The following is an 18304-nucleotide window of genomic DNA, read 5'->3' as shown; positions in this document are numbered from 1 at the left end:
GGGACAGAGGAGTTGGGAGGGGGGAGGGACAGGCCAGAGACAGAGGAACAGTGAGACATAGAGAACATGGAGGGACCGGGGGTATATGGAGAAGGTAGAACGACTGTGAGAGATGGAGAAGACTGGGCTGGTGGGCCAAGAGGTGGTGGGGTGATAGATGGAAAGTTCAGAGCAATGGAGGGACATGGGACAGAGTGTCAGTAGGGCATGGGGGGTTATGGGACATGGTGTGCAGTGGGACGGAGCAGCTGGTGGCCAGGGAAACACTGAGGCCAGGATAGAGGGACATCAGCCCCTGCAGCAGGAGAAGGTGCAACTCAGGAGCCAGGACATGCCCGAGGAGTCCACTCAGGCTCTGCCCCATATGAGGGGGTCCCGGATGCTGTCCCCCACCTCCTAGGGTCCCTCCCTTCCCACCCCCACATCTGCCCCCAGATTGGTCTCTCCCCCCGTGGATCTAGGTTGGTGTGGAGCAGGTTGAGGTTGCAGAACACCATGGGTCAGATAGAGATACATTGTGGGGCAGCTCAAGGTTGAGGTGCAACCCATGGTTCACATCACATTGCATTATGGATCTGATTGCATCATGCTGTGGGGCACAATGGGTTGCACACTGGTTGGTGATCTTGTGTGGGCTAGACATCTTGTGGGTGCTGTGCCATGGGGTAACCCCACCCTCCCCACACAAACCCAGCCCCACATAAACTGCTGCTGCTCAATGCTTTTTATTGGCTGACCAAGGTTAGGGAACTGGGAATGGGGGTGGGCCACTTGGAGGTCCAGGGCATATTGTTGGGGATCCAGAGCTTCACTCTTCGTTGAGTCCCTTCTGATGGAGAAGGAGAAAAAGGAAGTGTGAGCATGGGGCTGTTGTGGGGCAGCCATGAAGCACCTGTGGGGAGGAGAAAGTCTCACCTTGGCTCCAATGTCGCGGCTCTTGGCCCGCAGCTTGTTGACCTGGGACTCGGCAATGTCAGCACGCTCCTCTGCCTCGTCCAGCTCGTGCTGCACCTTGCGGAACTTGGCCAGGTTGGTGTTGGCCTGTTCCTCCTGAGGGGACAGGGACATCAGTCAGGCTCCCACACAGCTCTGTCTGACCTCCTGCCACCCTGCCAGCTATCCCTCCATCCAACTGTCTTATTGCTCCATTTGGCCCACGATAGACCCACCTGTCCTTCCAGACATGCCATATTTCAGCCACCCAACCATCTACTCAACTAACCATCCATCTAGCATTCCATCCATCCATCCATCTATCCATCCATCCCTCATCACCATCTCTCCATCCCACCACCTACCAACTTTCTCTTCACCTACTCTCCTCACCCCCTGACACCCCACCCCTTGACCACCCCAAGTCCCCTGCTACTCCTCACATCCTCTGCCACACCCCAATCCCACCCTGTCTCCTCCTGGGGGGGTGGTCCCACAGATGTCCCTCCAGTGCTCACCGCCTCCTCTGCCTGTCTCTTGTAGGCTTTGACCTTCATTTGGAGCTTGTCCACGAGGTCCTGGAGCCGGACCATATTTTTACGGTCCTCCTCCGTCTGTAGGGTGAGACACATGTGGATCAGGACCTGACTCTACCTGTGCTTTGGGTCACCACCAGAGCAGTGAGGGTAAGGAGACAGCTAATGATGTTCTTGGAGACTGGAGCCTCTCTAGATCTGTGGGTGGCCTCAACTGTGGGGCAGAAAGTGGGTTGTCTCTCTGTGTGAAGGTATCTTCTTGCCCCTGATGAGTTCCCACCTGAGGTTCTGGATCATGCAGAGATCCCATGGATGCTGGGACACTGAGAGGTGGCCGTGGTGGCTCATGACCACTGGGCCAACCATGTTCTGGATCCCACTGCAGTATCAGACATAGAGGCAGTGGGTGGTCTAGTTTACCCATGTCTATATGTCCAGCAGGTGAGCCATGTTCTAAGTCATGTACAGCATGAGATATGAGGCCCTGTGGCTACAGGGAGAGTGGATGACCTCCAGCACCACCTCAGGCAACCCACCTGGTAGCTGAGCTCCTTGACACGACGCTCAGACTTGCGGAGACCCTTGACACTCTCCGCATGGCGCTTCTGCTCAGCCTCCAGCTCATTCTCCAGCTCCCGCACACGAGCCTCCAGCTTCTGCAGCTGCTTCTTGCCCCCTTTGAGGGCCAGCTGCTCGGCCTCATCCAACCTCATCTGCAGGTCCTTGATGGTCTGCTCCATGTTCTTCTTCATTCGCTCCAGGTGGGCGCTGGTGTCCTGCTCCTTCTTCAGCTCCTCTGCCATCATGGCCGCCTGCCCAAGGAGAGAAGCAAGCAGAGAAGGAGGACCAAAGTGTGCTCTCCAACACCCTCCAGTGGAAGGTGTCCTAGACGTTGGTTCCCAGCATGGCACTCACATCAGTGATGGCTTTCTTGGCCTTCTCTTCTGCATTCCTGCACTCCTGGATGGCCTCTTCCACCTCTGTCTGCAGCTGGGAGATGTCGGCCTCCATCTTCTTCTTCTGGTTGATGAGGCTGGTGTTCTGGAGTTAGAGGAGAGGATCTCAGGAGGTGTCTGTTGAAGTGCTGACCAATCCTTCTTCAACACCCCCAGTACTTAATGCCCCTCTACTCCCTGCCAACTCTGCAGGCTTAAAGGATCTGAAGATGTTGGTAACTCAACCTATTAAAAGCCCACACGCATGGAGATGGAGGTGACATCTCTCCTTGAAGGCATGTGATGTCTCACCTGTGAATGGAGAAGCTGGACCCTCTCACTGGCCTCAATCAACTCCTGCTCAGCCAACTTGCGGGCCCTCTCAGTCTGTTCCACCACCGCCCGCAACTCCTCCAGCTCTGACTGGAGGAGGTTGTTTCTTCTCTCCACGATGGCGATGTTCTCCTTCAGGTCCTCATTGACCCGTGCCATGTCATCCAGCTGCAGCTGAGTGTCCTACAAGGCAGCGCAGGGGAAGAGGGTGAATGGGGATGGTGGGGAAGCAGATCAAGGTCTACCTTTCTCCCTGTGTGGGGAGGTGGGACCTAATGCACCTCAACATTCTAATGGGATAGAAGTCTGATGGATAGAATGGATTGAAGTCAGTACAGTACCTTGAGGTAGCCCTGCAGTGTTTTGACTTGCTTCTGGGCCTCAGCAGCCACGCGGTTGGCATGACTGAGCTGAATCTCCATCTCATTGAGGTCACCCTCCATCTTCTTCTTCAGCCTCAGGGCCTCGTTGCGGCTCCGAGTCTCAGCATCCAGCGAGGTCTGCAGTGAGTCCACCACCCGCAGGTGGTTGCGCTTGGCCTGCTCCATCTCCTCATCCTTCTCAGCCAGCTTGCGCTCATAGTCTGCCTTGACCTGGTTGAACTCCAGTTGAGCCCTCAGGATCTTTCCCTCCTCATGCTCCAGAGAGGCCTGGTGTGGACAGAGATAAATTAGAGGGCTACAGAGAAGACTAGGACAACCTGGGGTCTCATGGGGATGTGATTTGGCTCACCTCAGCCTCCTCCAGTGCAGCTTGGAGCTCCAGTTTCTCAGCATCCAGCTGCTTCCGGACCTTCTCCAGTTCATGGATGGTCTTGTGACTGCCACCCAGCTGCTCCGTCAGGTCCGAGATCTCCTCTGCCCGGATGAAAAGCCATCAGATTATGTTGAAGGTGGCGGAAAACAACAAGGTGGGCAGGGAAGAACCACAGTCTCACCTTGGAGATTCTTGTTCTCCCTTTTGAAGGTCTCTAAGTGATCAAGCGACTCCTCATAGGCGTTCTTCAGCTTGAAGAGCTCAGTGCTGAGGGACCTGGCCTCTTTCTGTGATGCTTCCAGCTCCACCTGTGACTCTTCAAACTTCTGCTTCCACTCAGACAAGATCTATGGGAACATCACCTGCTCAGCTGCTGCTTTGCCCATGAAGAACTCTCTTTCCATCCTCCTCCTCCTTTCCCCAATACTCTCCTGGTTTGGACTTGAAGTTCTGCTAAAATCTGGCCCTTGAAAGTTGTTCACCTTTCTTCTGGACTTCTCCCGCCTTTCTTTGATTTCTTTGATTCATGGGACCCACATCTCTCTACCCCCTTCCCACCCTTCTCCTTCCACCATTTCTTAGTCTTCCCACCTTGTCAAAGTTTCTCTGTTTCTTGTCCAATGCAGCAGCTGCTGCATTTGACCGCTCCAGGTCTGCCATGAGATCTTCAATCTCATTCTGCAGTCGGTGCTTGGTCTTCTCCAAGGAGGAACATTTGGCATTGACTGCCTCCACCGCTTCCTCAGCCTCCTGCAGCCGCTGGGCCAGTTTCTTCCTGCCCCAAGAGAAAACCTGGCTGTGGTGACCCATGGACCAAGTGGGTCAACTCAAACCTTTTTCTACTTATTGGTTGGCTGAGACTCTGGATCTCTTCTACCATCTCCAGGTTCCTATACATTCTCCAGATCCTTGTACAGTGGAAGAGTCTCCACTCTTCCCTGCCTCACAGAATCTCCCTCCATGGGGAGATGACTCACTTGGCCTCCTCCAGCTCCTCAGTGCGCTGGATGGCATCTGTCTCATACTTGGTCCTCCACTGTGCCACCTCAGAGTTGGCCTTGGAGAGTGAGCGCTGGAGCTCAGCCTTGGCCTCTGTCTCCTCCTCATATTGCTCCCTCAGAAGGTCGCAGTCATGCCGGGCCGACTGAAGCGCATGGGCCAGTGCATTCTTGGCCTGGGAGGGGAGAGCCACATGAGGTGAGGAGAAGTTGGGTCCACATCAACTTGAGCTATCTTGGCATTCTCCAATTCCAACAACCTCATTACCAACCAACCCAACCCAACTCAACCCAACTGAGCTCAACCTCCTTGTAACATACCAACCCTACTGAATTTCTGAGGACCCTCAATTCATTTTCTCCTACTGTGAGGGCAGAGTCATGATGCACCTTTTGGTCCCAAACCAACTGCATCCTTAACACTGGAGGTGTCTTTCAGCCCCACTGACCCCCCAACAAAGCCCTACCTTGACTTCTTCCTCTAGCTGCCTCTTGAGGTCCTCCAGCTGCTGCGTGTATGTGAGTTTCCCTCGCGTCATCTGGTTGATGAAGGCTTCTTTCTCCTCCAGCTGCCTGGAGAGCTCGCCTGTTGGGTGGAATGGTGGATAATCACTTGCTGGACACACCCCAAAGCCACCCCACTGGGCAAGACATAGGCAATTGGGTTTGGAAAGAGCAAGCCCCTCACCATTTTCTGTCTGGAGCTTGGCTCGTTGAGTGGTGAGGTCATTGACCATGCGTTGAGCCTCTTCAGACTTGGTCCGGTGCTCATTCATCTGATCTTCCATGGTGCGGCACATCTTCTCCAGGTTGGCCTACAAACAGGAAAGGCAGGAAGATGAAAGGGAACCTTGAGAGGACAGTGGAAGTGTTATCCCTTCATGGCTGGAGACCTATTTCCTACCTTGGCCTTTATCAGCTGCTCCATGTTGGAGCCAACATCATCCAGCTCCAGCTTGAGCTCACTCTTCTCCTTCTCCAGCTTCTGCTTGACACGCTGTAAGTTGTCGATCTGCTCGCTGAGCTCAGCCACACTGTCGGCATGCTTCTTGCGCAGCGCAGCGGCCGTGGCCTCATGCTGCAGTGTGGCCTCCTCCAGATCCCGCCGCATCTTCTGGAACTCTGCCTCCCGCTTCTTGTTGAGCTCGATCTGCACCGATGTGGCCCCACCCGCCTCCTCCAGCCGCTCACTGATCTCCTCCAGCTCCCGCGACAGGTCTGAGCGTAGCTTTTCCACCTTGGCTCTGCCTGTCCGCTCTGCTTCCAACTCCTCCTCCAGCTCCTCAATCCGCGCCTGTGCTCAGGGGATGAACATGTTTTCAGCAGACTTGGTTTCACCCAACTCCTCCACTCAACTCAACCAATCAAGCTGGAGAGTCTTTAAGTCAATTCAACTCAACCCAACCAACTGCAGCCTCTTCAGCTCAACCCAGACAGTTGTAGACCCTTCACTTCAACCAGTCTTGATCCCATCCAGTTCTCATCAACCAAGTCAAGATCTGAGATCTCCAGATCAACCTGGCCTTATTTGAATACACTCTACCTTCTCAAATTAACTTGAGATTCTTCAACTCAGCTGGTCTTGAGGACATTCAACTCAACCAATCCTAGAGCTAACTGGATCAGACAGCTCAGCACAAACTTCTCTAAAGACATTGGAATGAACATGATCCAACCAGATGGTCTGCTCAGCTCAGATGATTCTACCCAAGATGCTCCCCCTACCTCCAGACCCTTTGGTTCGGCTCAACTCCCACGAAAGCCAACCTGCCAAGGAGCCCATGAGTCATTTCAAGGCAAAAAATGATAGAGAGGTTCTGGGACAAGCAACATGCCATGGTCTTCTGACCTCAGGTGAGTGGCACATTGGTTTAGGTCCTTCTCAAAAAGATGTGAAGATAAAAATGGGGAAGACCAGTTCCTCCTTCTGGCTGATCCCCAAGCTGAAGCCCACCTCACCTGAAGCTCTTTGAGCTTCTTCTGGAGCTGGGCTGCAACTGCTTGCTCGTCCTCTATTCTGGCGTTGAGGGCATTGAGCTCAAAGTCTTTCCTGGGTGTGGGGAGAAACACCAGGCAGTCATTCTCCTGAGTGCTCAGTAGAGAGAGGTGTTACAGGTAGAGGATAAGCAAGTGTGCAGGCCCCTACTTTTTCAGCCTTTCATCCAGTTGTTGCTTGTCATTCTCCAGGTCCATGATATTCTCCTGAGCCAGCTTCAAATCACCTTCTAGCTTCCTTTTGGCCCGTTCCAGGTCCATCCGGATCTTCTTCTCCTGCTCCAGTGAACTCTCCAGCTGCAAGTGAGGAAGAGACACATCCATCAGCCCCCCACAAACACACACCCCAGAAGGACCTCCACACCCCAGGGGATCAGCTATGTGCCTGTGGGAGTGGCCTATACTCACATCATCCACTTGCTGTTCCAGCTTGACTTTGGCCTTTGTCAGGGTGTTGACCTTGTCTTCCTCTGCCTGCAGGTCATCCAGTGCTTGCTGGTGAGATTCTTGCAGGGCCTTCTTCTCCTTTGTTAGCTTGACAATGATCTCATCCAGCCCAGCCATCTCCTCTGTGAGGTTCTTGACCTGCAGGAGGAGAAATATCAGGCCTCCAGCTTTGTTCCACAGCTAGGACAAAAGACAGAAAGTTGTTCTTGCTCTTGGTGAAGCTGAGTCTAAGTCAGGGGATGCAGGAAAACACAGCCAGCCTTGGGTCTTGGTCATGCAATCCAACCAGCCTTGGATCATCACAACCCAACCCAAGCAGTTTTGAGTCTTCATGACTCAACTCATCCAGTTCTGAATTTTAAAGCCCAAACAGCCATGAATCTTGGCAAGCCAATCCAACCAGCCTCGGGTCTTCACCAGAGCTATTCACTTTGGCTTGAGTCAGCTCAATTCCCCACAATTTGATGTGAAGACCTCTGCCCTTGCTCACCTTGTTCTCAGTGGCATGTTTCTCCTTCTCCACCTTGGCCAATGACAACTCCAGGTCATCAATGTCCTTCTTCAGCTCTGAGCATTCATCCTCCAGCTTCCTCTTCTTTGCTGTCAACTCAGCATTCATCTCCTCCTCATCCTCCATCCGCTCTGTCATCTCCTTCACCTTGGCCTCCAGCTGGATCTTGTTCTTGATCAGCTGGTCACAGCGTTCCTCAGCGTCAGCCAGGTTGTCTTGCTCCTGGAAGGGGGACAGTTGGTTTGAGGGGAATGAAAAAGGAGTGCAAGGCCAGGGCATCTAGGTCACTTACAGCCTGCACTTGGAGCTGAAGGTCATTCTTCTCCTGCAGCATGGAGACCATCTTCTCCTCCAGCTCCTTCCGCCGAGCTTCTGACTTCTCCAGGGCCTCCTTCAGCCGCCCAAACTCTTCTTTCATGTTCTGTGGGAGGCACAAAGGTGACATGTAAGTCTCATTTCTTCCTTTTTGTCCCTACATACCACTTCCTCTCTCCATCTTCACCTCCACCCACCTTCCCTTCCTATGACCCTGTCCTACCTGCATCTCTTTCTCCGTCTCAGCGCTCTTCAACAAGGGCTTGATCTTGAAGTAGAGCTTCATCCAAGGCCAGTTCTTCACCCCCATGAAGGCCCTGATATTCCACTGGATCACCAGCAGTGAGTCCCTGGAGAAGGCACAGCAAGATGTGGGTAACCAGGGGCTTCCACTCAACAGGGACACAACACCATCTCCATCTCACCACCCACCTGCGTTCTAGGATCTTCTTGAACTCCTGACGAGAGAGGAAACCACGGACTTGGGCCTGCAAGCGAGTCATGATCCGGGCCAGGCGCTCATCCCGCATCTCCTCCAGCAGCCCCAGCAGCCCAGCCTTGAAGAAGACCTTTGAGAAGAGATGAAGATAAGTGCTGCTGGGATTGGGAGGCGTGGTGGAGGGATGGGTGGTGGCGTGGATGGAGAGAGCTCAGATGGGCAGGTGGACAAGTATGTGGGTGTACCATAAGAGTCCATCTCATCCCACCATGAAAGCCTTGTGGATGGTAGGACCACAGGAACAGAGACCAAGTGACCTCACCTTGGTGTGTCCAAACTTGTACTGGTTGTGGTCAATATCAAGGGATCCCAGGAGCTTCTCGGCACCCTTGCGACTGTCAATGAACTGCCCCTCAGGGATGGCAGCAGGGTTCAGGATGCGGTACCTGGTGACCAGAGAGGACAGGAAAACCCTGAAATCATCCCCAGTGGGGTTGTCCACCACCTCCCCATATTTTCTCCTCTGTGCCTACCGCTGGCGGAAGTCCCCATAGAGGATGCGGTTGGGGAAGCCCTTGCGGCAGATGCGGATGCCCTCCAGCACCCCATTGCAGCGGAGCTGGTGCATTACCAGGGGGTTGTTCATCACACCTGGTGGGTCATCAAGACTGGTGAGTCAAAGGCCTGCCTCATAGCACTGCCCCACAGCACTGCTCCCCACCACCACCTTTGGCAAGGGCCCAACACTGTCCTCTGGATCAACCCTCAGGGACTGACTCACCAGGAGACTTGGTCTCATTGGGGATGATGCAGCGGACGAAATGAGGGTGGGTAGACCGCAGGTTGGTCATCAATTTATTGAGATTCTCCTGAAAGATAGAGGAGGAGATGATGAAGGGAATGAAGACACCCCCCAGCCTGTCCCACCAAAGGTCATCCCTTGCCCTAGGACATGTTTTCCATGCCCACACATCCTGGGGTCCACCAATAACCCTTGGACTCTCACCCGATGCAGCGCAGAGACAGTCTGGAAGGAGGAACCTTTCTTCTTAGCTCCTTTCCCCTTCTCCACGGCTGTTGGAGAAGAAGAAAGGATGAGATAGGTCAGGGACAGGGTGGGGAGAACTCCAGATGCTAAGGAAGAGGATGCCCCTTACGTGCATCAGCCCCAGCGTAGTTGGCAAAGAGGTTGGCCAAGAGCTTCAGGGCTGACTTCTGGTAGAGCCCCACCACTGTTTCATTGAGGGGGTCCTTGTTCTTCTGCAGCCACCCGATGATGTTGTAGTCCACTGTGCCAGCATAGTGGATAAGGGCAAAGTGGGCCTCTGGCTTCCCTTTGATGTTTCGTGGCTTCCCAAAGTTGGCCGACTTGCCCAGGTGATTATCAAAGAGCTTAGCCTTGAAGGTCATGTCCGTGGCCTTAGGAAACATGCACTCCTCCTCCAGGATGGACATGATTCCCATGGGCTGGGAAGAAAAGACCTTGTTGGCTACAGTGAACACCAAGAACAACCCAACTGGAAAACTTTGGGGTTCCTGCGAAGCTCCAACAGAAAGGGCCCTTCCCCAACCTCATGAGGCCCTGGGGGGGGTGGTACCTTCTCAATGAGGTCGATGCAGGCTTGGAGGTCCATGCCAAAGTCAATGAACTCCCACTCAATCCCCTCCTTCTTGTATTCCTCCTGCTCCAGCACGAACATGTGGTGGTTGAAAAACTGCTGCAGCTTCTCATTGGTGAAGTTGATACAGAGCTGCTCGAAGCTGTTGAACTGGGGAAGGAGAGAGGAGATGGCCAATGGGGTCAACAGAACACCTAATATGTTCAGTGGGGTCAACTTGAGCCCTAACTGGGTCAACACAAATGAAAACAAGGTCATCTGACCATCCACTAGGGTTTACTCAACACCCAATGGGGTCAACACAACACAGTCAACCAGGGCTTACATCAAAGATCTCAAAGCCAGCAATGTCCAGCACACCAATGAAGTACTGCCTTGGCTGCTTGGTCTCCAGCGAGTTGTTGATCCTGGTCACCATCCAGTTGAACATCTTTTCATACACAGCCTTGGCCAAGGCTCCAACGGCATAAATCACCTGGAAGAGTGACGTCCCAACAGTGAGAGGGGTCTCTTGGTGTCCTCATTGCTGGAGATCACACCATGTCACCCCAAAAAGAGGAGGTTTGGGGGATGTCCTACTCACCTGCTGGACATTCTGCCCCTTGGTGACATACTCATTGCCCACCTTGACCCGAGGGTGGCACAACCCCTTGAGAAGATCAGCTGAGTTCAGCCCCATTAGGTAAGCTGACTTGTCCGCCTCTGAGGACGAAAAAGAGAAAATATGAACCTGGAAGGATCATGGGGTTCACCCCAGTTTCCACCTCAACCTTGGTTGGACCCAACCTTCTGTGCCATCCGGTTCTGCCTGCTCTTCCCGTTGTTTCTGCTTGAACTTCATATTGCCGAAGTGCATGATGGCACCCGTCAGTTTATAAATGGAGTTTTTCTCCTCTGGGGTGAAGCCCAGGACATCGAAAGCACTCTGTGGGGCCAAAATGTGGTCAAGATCTTCTCCAGCCCACAGGGATACATACACACTGCCTGGTGGCCTCCCATCTCACATCTGTGGCCAGGAGCTCCTCTCCATCATCAATGGATGGAACTGTGGTCTCTCCTTGGGAGATGAAGGCATAGTCGTAGGGGTTGTTGGTCACCAGCATCATGTCTGAAAGGAGAAAAAGGGGTTGGGACAGGCAGGTCTAAAAAGGGGTGCAGGGTCAGGTATTTGCAGGTGGGTTGGGAGCATGGCTCACCCAGTAGCTCTGGCTTCTTATTGGAGAGGATCTGGTAGTAGATGTGGTAGTTTCTTTCAGCCTTCAGCTGGAAGATGACACGGGACTTCTCCAGGAGGTCTGAAGTGGGGATGAAGAGAAGATGGGTGGAGGTTGGGATGAGGTAGAGGGTCAGATGGATGAATGGAGGGAGGCTTGAGGATGTGGAAGGGTAGATGGATGGTAGCATGAGGAGAAGGATGGGCAGGTGGATGGAGAGATGGATGATGGGAGGGATGATGGACAGCTAGATGTCCTCTCTTGGACCCCTCCACCTACTCACAGGTCTCAATGTCAGCCGATGCCAACTTCCCAGTGGCCCCGAAATGGATCCGGATGAACTTCCCCTGGAAGAGTAGTGGAAGGAGGTGGAGGTGGCCACCTTCTCCCAGAACATCCCAACCCAGAGACCCTTCCCCATGGACTCCACCCCATAGACTCTTCCTCACAGACTCCACCCCCAACACTCACAAATCGGGATGAGTTGTCATTCCGGACAGTTTTGGCATTGCCAAAGGCTTCCAAGGCAGGGTTGGCCTGGATGATCTGGTCCTCCAGGGTGCCCTGGTGGAGGGGGATAGTGTCAGGGGAGCTCTCACAGTAAGAGGCAGGAGATGTAGGGTGTGAGGTTGAGATGGATGGATGGATGGATGGATGGATGGATGGATGGATGGATGGACACAGAGGTCCATGAAGGTTTGCATGGGTGGTTGGTTTGATGGACAGGGATGTGGGTTGATGCCATCTGTGTATGGAGGGATGGGTAGTTGGGTAGATGGGGATGGGACAGATGAAGGGAAGGTTGGATAGATAGTTGGTTGGTTGGTTGGTTGGTTGGTTGGTTGGTTGGTTGGTTGGATTATTGGTTGGATTATTGGTTGGATTATTGATTGGATTATTGGGTGTTTGATTGGGTAATTGTTTGGGTGATTGATTGTGTTATTGGGTGGACAGACAGGTGGCAGAATGATGGCCACACCCCAGGGTGTCATCCCCCATCCAGTGCCCTTACCTTGCCTGGAGCCCCCGTCTCCTTCTTGCCACGGTCACCAATGGCAGCGATGACAGCAAAGTACTGGATGACCCTCTTGGTGTTCACAGTCTTCCCCGCCCCGGATTCTCCGCTGAAGCCAAGAAGAGCAATGGTTGGATATTGGTGCTATGGTGCTGGGAGTAGAGACTCACTGGGGAGGGATGAATAATGGACCTCCACAGACAAGTCCAGATGGTGATAAAGGGTTGGCCGTGCCAGTGGGCATGAGTTCAAGGGGGAAGGGGAGGGGCTATGTGCCAGGTGGGAGGATCTTTGCTGTGAGTGGGACTAAGACAATGTTTACAGATGAGGTCACTCACGTGATGAGGATGGATTGGTTCTCCCGATCTGGTGGGATGAGGAGAAGAAACATGAGGTTCTGAAGCCCACCTTGGCTCTGTGCCACATCTCCTGCTCCCCAGAAAAGGATCAGGGGATATGGGGTCCTTGCAGAAGGTCCCTACCTGTCAGCATGTTCTGGTAGGCATTGTCAGAGATGGAGAAGATGTGGGGTGGAGCTTCACTCCGCTTCTTTCCCCGGTAGGCAGCCACCACCTCGGCATTGTAGACGGGCAACCACTTGTAGGGGTTGACAGTCACACAGAAGAGCCCTGAGTAGGTCTGGACAAAGGAGCAGGTGGGTCAGAGTCAGGAGGTGCTGCCTGACTGGGTGGTCCAAGAGGTCTGCAGAAGTGACCTCTTGTGTCTAGGTGATATACTGGGTTTAGGTGACCCCTGTGGTCTGGAGATGGGACATCTTGGGTGTGGGGGACCAAAGAGGTCTGGAGAGAGGACATGCCAGTTCTGGGTGGCCCATGCAATCTGGAGAAGGGACATCCTGGTTTTGGATGGCCCAAGGGGTCTGGGATATCTTAGATCTGGGTGGCTCAAGAGGTGTGAAGAAGGATCATCCCAGTTATGGGTGGACCATGAGATCTGGAGAAGGGATATCTTGGGTCTATGTGGCCCAAGGGGTCTACAGAAGGGGCATCCGAGTTCTGGATGGGGTCTGAGGAACCTCATGGGCTCCCAACTCACATAGATCATCCAAGAGGCGTAGCGGTCCTTGAGGTTGTAGAGGACGGCAGGCTCATGGAGGAAAGTCAGCATGGCCATGTCCTCAATCTTGTCGAACTTGGGGGGGTTCTGCTGCATGATCTGGTCCTCCTTGACCGTCACTGTCTGCTCAAGGTAAGGAGGACCCCATGGAGAAGGAACACAGGGCAAGGAGTTGCCCCAGTTGTTGCCTCCCATAGGGCTGGAAGCTGGGCATCTGGGTGCTCCCTTGAGAGCCAGAGGAGGTCTAGGTGTCCCTCAAGTGATAGAGAATATGTTTTGGGCTCTGGGTGTCTTTGGGGTGATAGAGAAGGTTGGATGGGGTCTAGCTGTCTAATGGGTTCTGGGAAAGGTGGATCACGGTCTAGATATTTCCTGGGTTCTAGAGAAGATGTCATGGGTTCTGAGCATCCAGTGGGTGCTGGAGAAGGCATGGTGGAGTCTAGATGTTTCTTGGGTTCTAGAGAAGGTGGGTTGGGTTCTTTGTGTCCCATGTGGAATGGAGTTGCTATTTTGAGGTTCTGGTGTTCCAGGTGTGGCTGGGGTCCCCCCACCTTGCCATGTTCGGTCTCAGCAGTGATCTTGGAGCCCTCACGGCTGACAATGGTGGCCTTGACAAATTCCTCCTTCTCATCAGGGACAAAGATGTCCTTCTTCAGGTCGAAAGGGCGGGTCTGGGCAGCCAACCGTTCCTTCTCTGACTTGCGGAGATAGGGGGCAGCCTCCCCAAATTCAGCCATCTCCACATCAGGCATGTTGGCGCTGGATGGGGCTGGGTGGGGTAGGAGGGATCAGACCCTCCAAGTGCTGCCAGTTCCTCCCACTTGACCCCATTGCAGCTCTTTCCTTGGTGAACCCATCATTCCCCATTTTTGTCCACAGCTACCACTTTTTCCTGGTCAACCCAACTCCTTCATTACTCCCCAGTGCTCCCAGTTCCTCTCCAATGCTCCCATTCCTCCCAGCTGGCCCATCCCAAGTCCATCCTCACTGGTTCCATCATCTAGAGTTCCCTCCCAGTACTCCCAGTTCCTCTCCAGTGCTCCCAGTCAGCCCCACCCAAAGTCCATCCTTGGCGATCTCATCTTCTCCCATTCTTCTTCAGTGCTCCCAGTTCCTTTCCAGTGCTCCTAATTCCTGCCAGTTGTCCTCATCTCCATCCCAAGTTCCTCCTTGGAAGTCCCAGTGCCCTCCCCAGTGCTCCCTGTTCCTTGCAGTGCCTCACACTGCCTGCCCTTTACCCCACCCTAGCACCTCCCAGTATGCCCCAGTACTCCTGCATCCCTCCCAGTCCTTCCCAGTTCCCCCACAGACCCTTTCAGTATCATCCCAGACCCTCCCAGTCCCCCCAGTCTCCCCAGACATCCTTCAGTTCCTTACACTACTCAGCCCCACCTCTCTCTGTGGTCTCCGAGTCAGAGGATGACAGTGCAGACTCAGGGCGGTTCTGGTCCTGGTCCGGGACACAACACCCCCCCCCAGCATGTCCCAATATGTCCCACTATGTCCCAGTATATCCCAATATGTCCAATTATATCCCAGCATCCTCACCCATCGCCATCCCCAGTACTTCTCCAGTACACCACCACACAGACACACACACAGACACACACACACAGAGTACTGCTCAGTAAATCCCAGTATCCCCCTAGGATTTCTCCAGTACCCTCCCCCTCCCCCAGTATCATTCCAATTCCTCCCAGTTACCACATAAACCCTCCCAGCATCATCCCAGTCCCACCCAGTTCCCCCACAGATGTTCCCAGTATCATCCCAGTCTCCCGCAAAGACCCTCCCAGTTCCTCCATAGATCCTCCCAGTCCCTCCCAGTCCCCCTATAGACCCTCCCAGTATAATCCCAGTCCCTCCCAGTTCCCCCATAGACCCTCCCAGTTCTCCTATAAACCCTCCCAGTCCCTCCCAGTTCACCCATAGACCCTCCCAGTTCCCTCCCAGTTCCTCCCTGTTCTTTCCCAGTCCCTTTCAGTTGCCCCCAGTTCCCCCACAACCCCCTCCCAGACCCTCACAGTGCTCCAAGTGCCCCCTGCCCCACCTGCCCCTGGGTCTGCAGGCGCTGGCTGGGGGGCCCCCCTTATATCCCCCCCTCCCCCCCGCAGCTGCGTCACCAGGAGGGGGGGGGGGCCTTGGACAGACGGGTGACCTCAAGGCCACCTTACTGCCCTATAGGGACACAGTGACCCCTATGGATCTACAGTACACTCCCCAGATCCATAGGGCCCTCCCTCTGTTCTGTAGTCCTATAGGACCTTCACTGCCCCATAGGGTCCAGTGACTCCTGTGGACCTATAGAGATCCACCAGCCCCATAGGACCCCCATATCTCACTTCCACAGGGACCCTACAGCTTCCCCTTACCTCATAGGACCTACTTGCATCTCCATAGGACTCCCCCAGCCCCATAGGACACTGCTCCAGCCCTATAGGACATGCACAACCCTTCTCAGCCCCACAGGGTTCCCATTACTTACCTTCAATAGGACCCCTGTAAGTGACCACAGCCCCACAGAACCCACTCCCAGACACCCCTCCCCAGTTCCATGGTCCTATAGGACCCAATTCCAGGCCCATAGGACTTCTATATATTTCCCTATAGGACCCTCATATTTTTCCCCCTTACCACAGGCCACTCCCAGCCCTATAGGCCTTCCATACAACCCACTCCTAGCCTCACAGAATCCCCATAGGGCTCCTCCAGACCCATAGGACCCCCCAGACCCACAGGATAACCCCCTTCTGCTCCTACAGGGGCCCCCTCTAACCTCCCTTCCCCCCCGCCCCCCCCCGTTTATTATGGGATAGATGAGGCAAGCCAAAAGACTCGCCAGGATGCCTGGGTCCCCCCGGGGGGGTGGAGGGGACAGACAGACAAAGGACAGGTGTGACCCCCCCCTTCCCTCTCCAAGGGAACTCAGGCATCTGTGCCCCTCCTCCCATCCCTTTGTTCCCTCTCCCTCCCCCCACAATGGGATATTTTTGGGACACTCCCCCCCCACAACCCCTGACATCCGATCAGCTTGTGACGCCAGTGGGGCTGTGGAGCACCTTCACCTCATAACCATATATGGGGCTGGCCCTACAGGTCCCCCTTCCCCCCTCGACCACCATAGCTTACCTAAGAATAGCCAGGGACATCCAGGCATCCAGGCCCCACCAATCCCATTAGATGCCCTATAGAGGACCCAGGTGCCTGAATTTCACCTAATTTTCCCAATTTCCCCCAAAGTTTCCTGATTTTTCCCCAAATTTCCTTGTTTTCCCCCTGCTTTCCCTATATGTCCATCAATTTGCCCTGAATTTCTTTTGTGTCCCCTAATTTTCCCAAATTTTCCAGATTTTTTCCCAAATGACCTCATTTTTTCCTGCAATTTGCCCCAAATTTCCTTGTTTCCCCTTGATTTCCCCAAATTACTGACTAATTTTGTCTTCCCCAATTTTCCCTAATTCCCTCATTTTGCTAATTTTCCCTGAATTTCTCCTAATTTCCCCTAATTTTCCTTTTTCTGACCTTTTGCACCTAAATTTCCTCTTATTCTCCCTGAATTTCCCTGAATCTCCCTCAATTTGCCTCATTTCCCCCAAGTTTACTTTTATTTTCCTTACATTTCCCTAAATTTCCATACATTTTCCCTGATTTCCCTAAGGTATCTCATTTTCCCCCAAGTTTTCTCCAACTTTTCCTCAATTCCCTCTAATTTTCCCAAAATTTCACCAACTTCTTCTAATTTTCCCTGAATATATCCTTACTTTCCCCTAAATGAAATTTATTTCCCTAATTTACCAAATTTTTCATATTTTCCTCCTCATTTTTATTATTTTCTCCAGATTTCCCCTAATTCCATCCTACTTTGCCCCAATCCCCCCTAATTTCCCCCCATTTCCCTGAATTTCCCCTTTATTTTTTCACAACTTCCACAATTTTCTCAATTTCACCCTAATTGCCACTGATTTTCCCCAACATTTTCACAACTTATCTTGTTTTCTCCAAATTTTACCTAATTTGCTCCAACACTTTATTGGATATGGGGGGAAACATAGAGACAAGGATGAGGAAAAAGCTCAGGTACTTAATGCCTCCTCAGCTTCAGTCTTTAATAGCAAGAGCACTTGTTCTCAGGGTACCCAGGACTCTGAACTGGAAGGCTGGGATGGGAACAAGAACAAGGCCCCTGCAAACCAAGGGCTGTACCACTCAGGCATTTCCCTCCCAGACATTCCCTCCCCTGAAATGCACTGCTGGTCCTGCAGAAGCTCCTCATCCTCCCAGGATAGGCGAGGTCGGCTACTGCCTCTCCCTTGGCTGAACAGCACTTGACTTGAACTTGGTTCTGACTGACAGAGCTGGAGCTTTCCTTGACTTCAGTTCTGTCAATTTGGCCTTTTGTTTCTCTCCAGACAAAGCCTCTCTGGGCTTCCAACCCCCTCCCACCCCCACCCACTTTCTAATGACAGGGCTTCCTTTCCTGGTGCTTCCTCAGTGCCAAGAGCAGTCTCATCTATTCCATTTGACTATTTATGTTCCCTGACCATCACACCGAGCTGTTTCTGTGCTGCCCCATCTGCCATCCTGCCTTCCATATGTGCCAAGTGCTGCCAGCTGCCAGCAGAGCCACCTCCCACCCACCCATCCATCCCAGCCGTGCTGCCCTGCACATTTGCATCCCCAGCACAACCTCCTTGCACTCAGTCTGGGGAAAATAAATGAGATCTATTGACAGAGAAAACTGACCCAGCACCTTCTCCTCTTCTTCGTGAGGATCCCTGTGGGACCTAACTCAGTACAGGAACTCTGGCTCGAGTTCCATGGTGGCCCAGCACCTGCAGCCCAAGGTAGTTCAAAAACCCAGAGGGCTCCCTCTGAAATGAGAAGGGGAAGTGAGTGGCCTTTTCCTCTCTGGTGTGTGACTGCTGACAGAGCAGTGCCACAGAGATCAGGCCACAGCAGCACATGTAAATACAGACTGCTGAGACAGTCTTCTCTTTGCAGTACTCCCTTGAGGAGCACCCAAGACATGGATGGAGAGGAAGGTACAACTAAGGCAACTCTAATTCCCACCGTGGCACTGTCTTCCTCTATTAGGAAGTGTGAGACAACAGGAAAATGAAGTGCAGCCATAAACAGGGCCTGTTCCAGCAGCACCAGCCTTTCACCTGGCTATGACAGGAA

At 53.3% G+C, this 18304-nt stretch overlaps 1 protein-coding gene across 1 annotated transcript; it reads right to left on the bottom strand.

The window, feature by feature from the left end:
• Positions 1-719: 719 nt before the first annotated feature.
• On the bottom strand, positions 720-14564 carry LOC138104852 (myosin-7). Its single transcript, XM_069004087.1, has 40 exons — positions 14516-14564; positions 13675-13892; positions 13103-13246; positions 12529-12685; positions 12385-12412; positions 12044-12155; positions 11503-11595; positions 11315-11378; positions 11014-11112; positions 10822-10925; positions 10604-10742; positions 10401-10519; positions 10143-10292; positions 9797-9967; positions 9356-9665; positions 9205-9272; positions 8980-9067; positions 8732-8849; positions 8521-8644; positions 8192-8328; positions 7983-8109; positions 7737-7865; positions 7424-7666; positions 6895-7071; positions 6638-6783; positions 6451-6541; positions 5396-5785; positions 5180-5306; positions 4959-5077; positions 4471-4667; positions 4085-4268; positions 3675-3840; positions 3470-3594; positions 3079-3387; positions 2717-2920; positions 2385-2510; positions 2006-2281; positions 1452-1547; positions 916-1050; positions 720-829 (listed from the first exon to the last, which is right to left on the bottom strand). The coding sequence occupies exons 2-40, from the start codon at positions 13873-13875 to the stop codon at positions 809-811; spliced, it is 5814 nt and encodes a 1937-aa protein (XP_068860188.1). The 5' UTR covers positions 13876-13892; positions 14516-14564; the 3' UTR covers positions 720-808.
• Between the last annotated feature and the right edge of the window lie 3740 nt (positions 14565-18304).

The sequence above is a fragment of the Aphelocoma coerulescens genome, chromosome 2, assembly GCF_041296385.1.
Source record: "Aphelocoma coerulescens isolate FSJ_1873_10779 chromosome 2, UR_Acoe_1.0, whole genome shotgun sequence".
NCBI classification, from domain to species: domain Eukaryota; kingdom Metazoa; phylum Chordata; class Aves; order Passeriformes; family Corvidae; genus Aphelocoma; species Aphelocoma coerulescens.
This window is presented reverse-complemented; position numbering and strand designations above follow the sequence as displayed.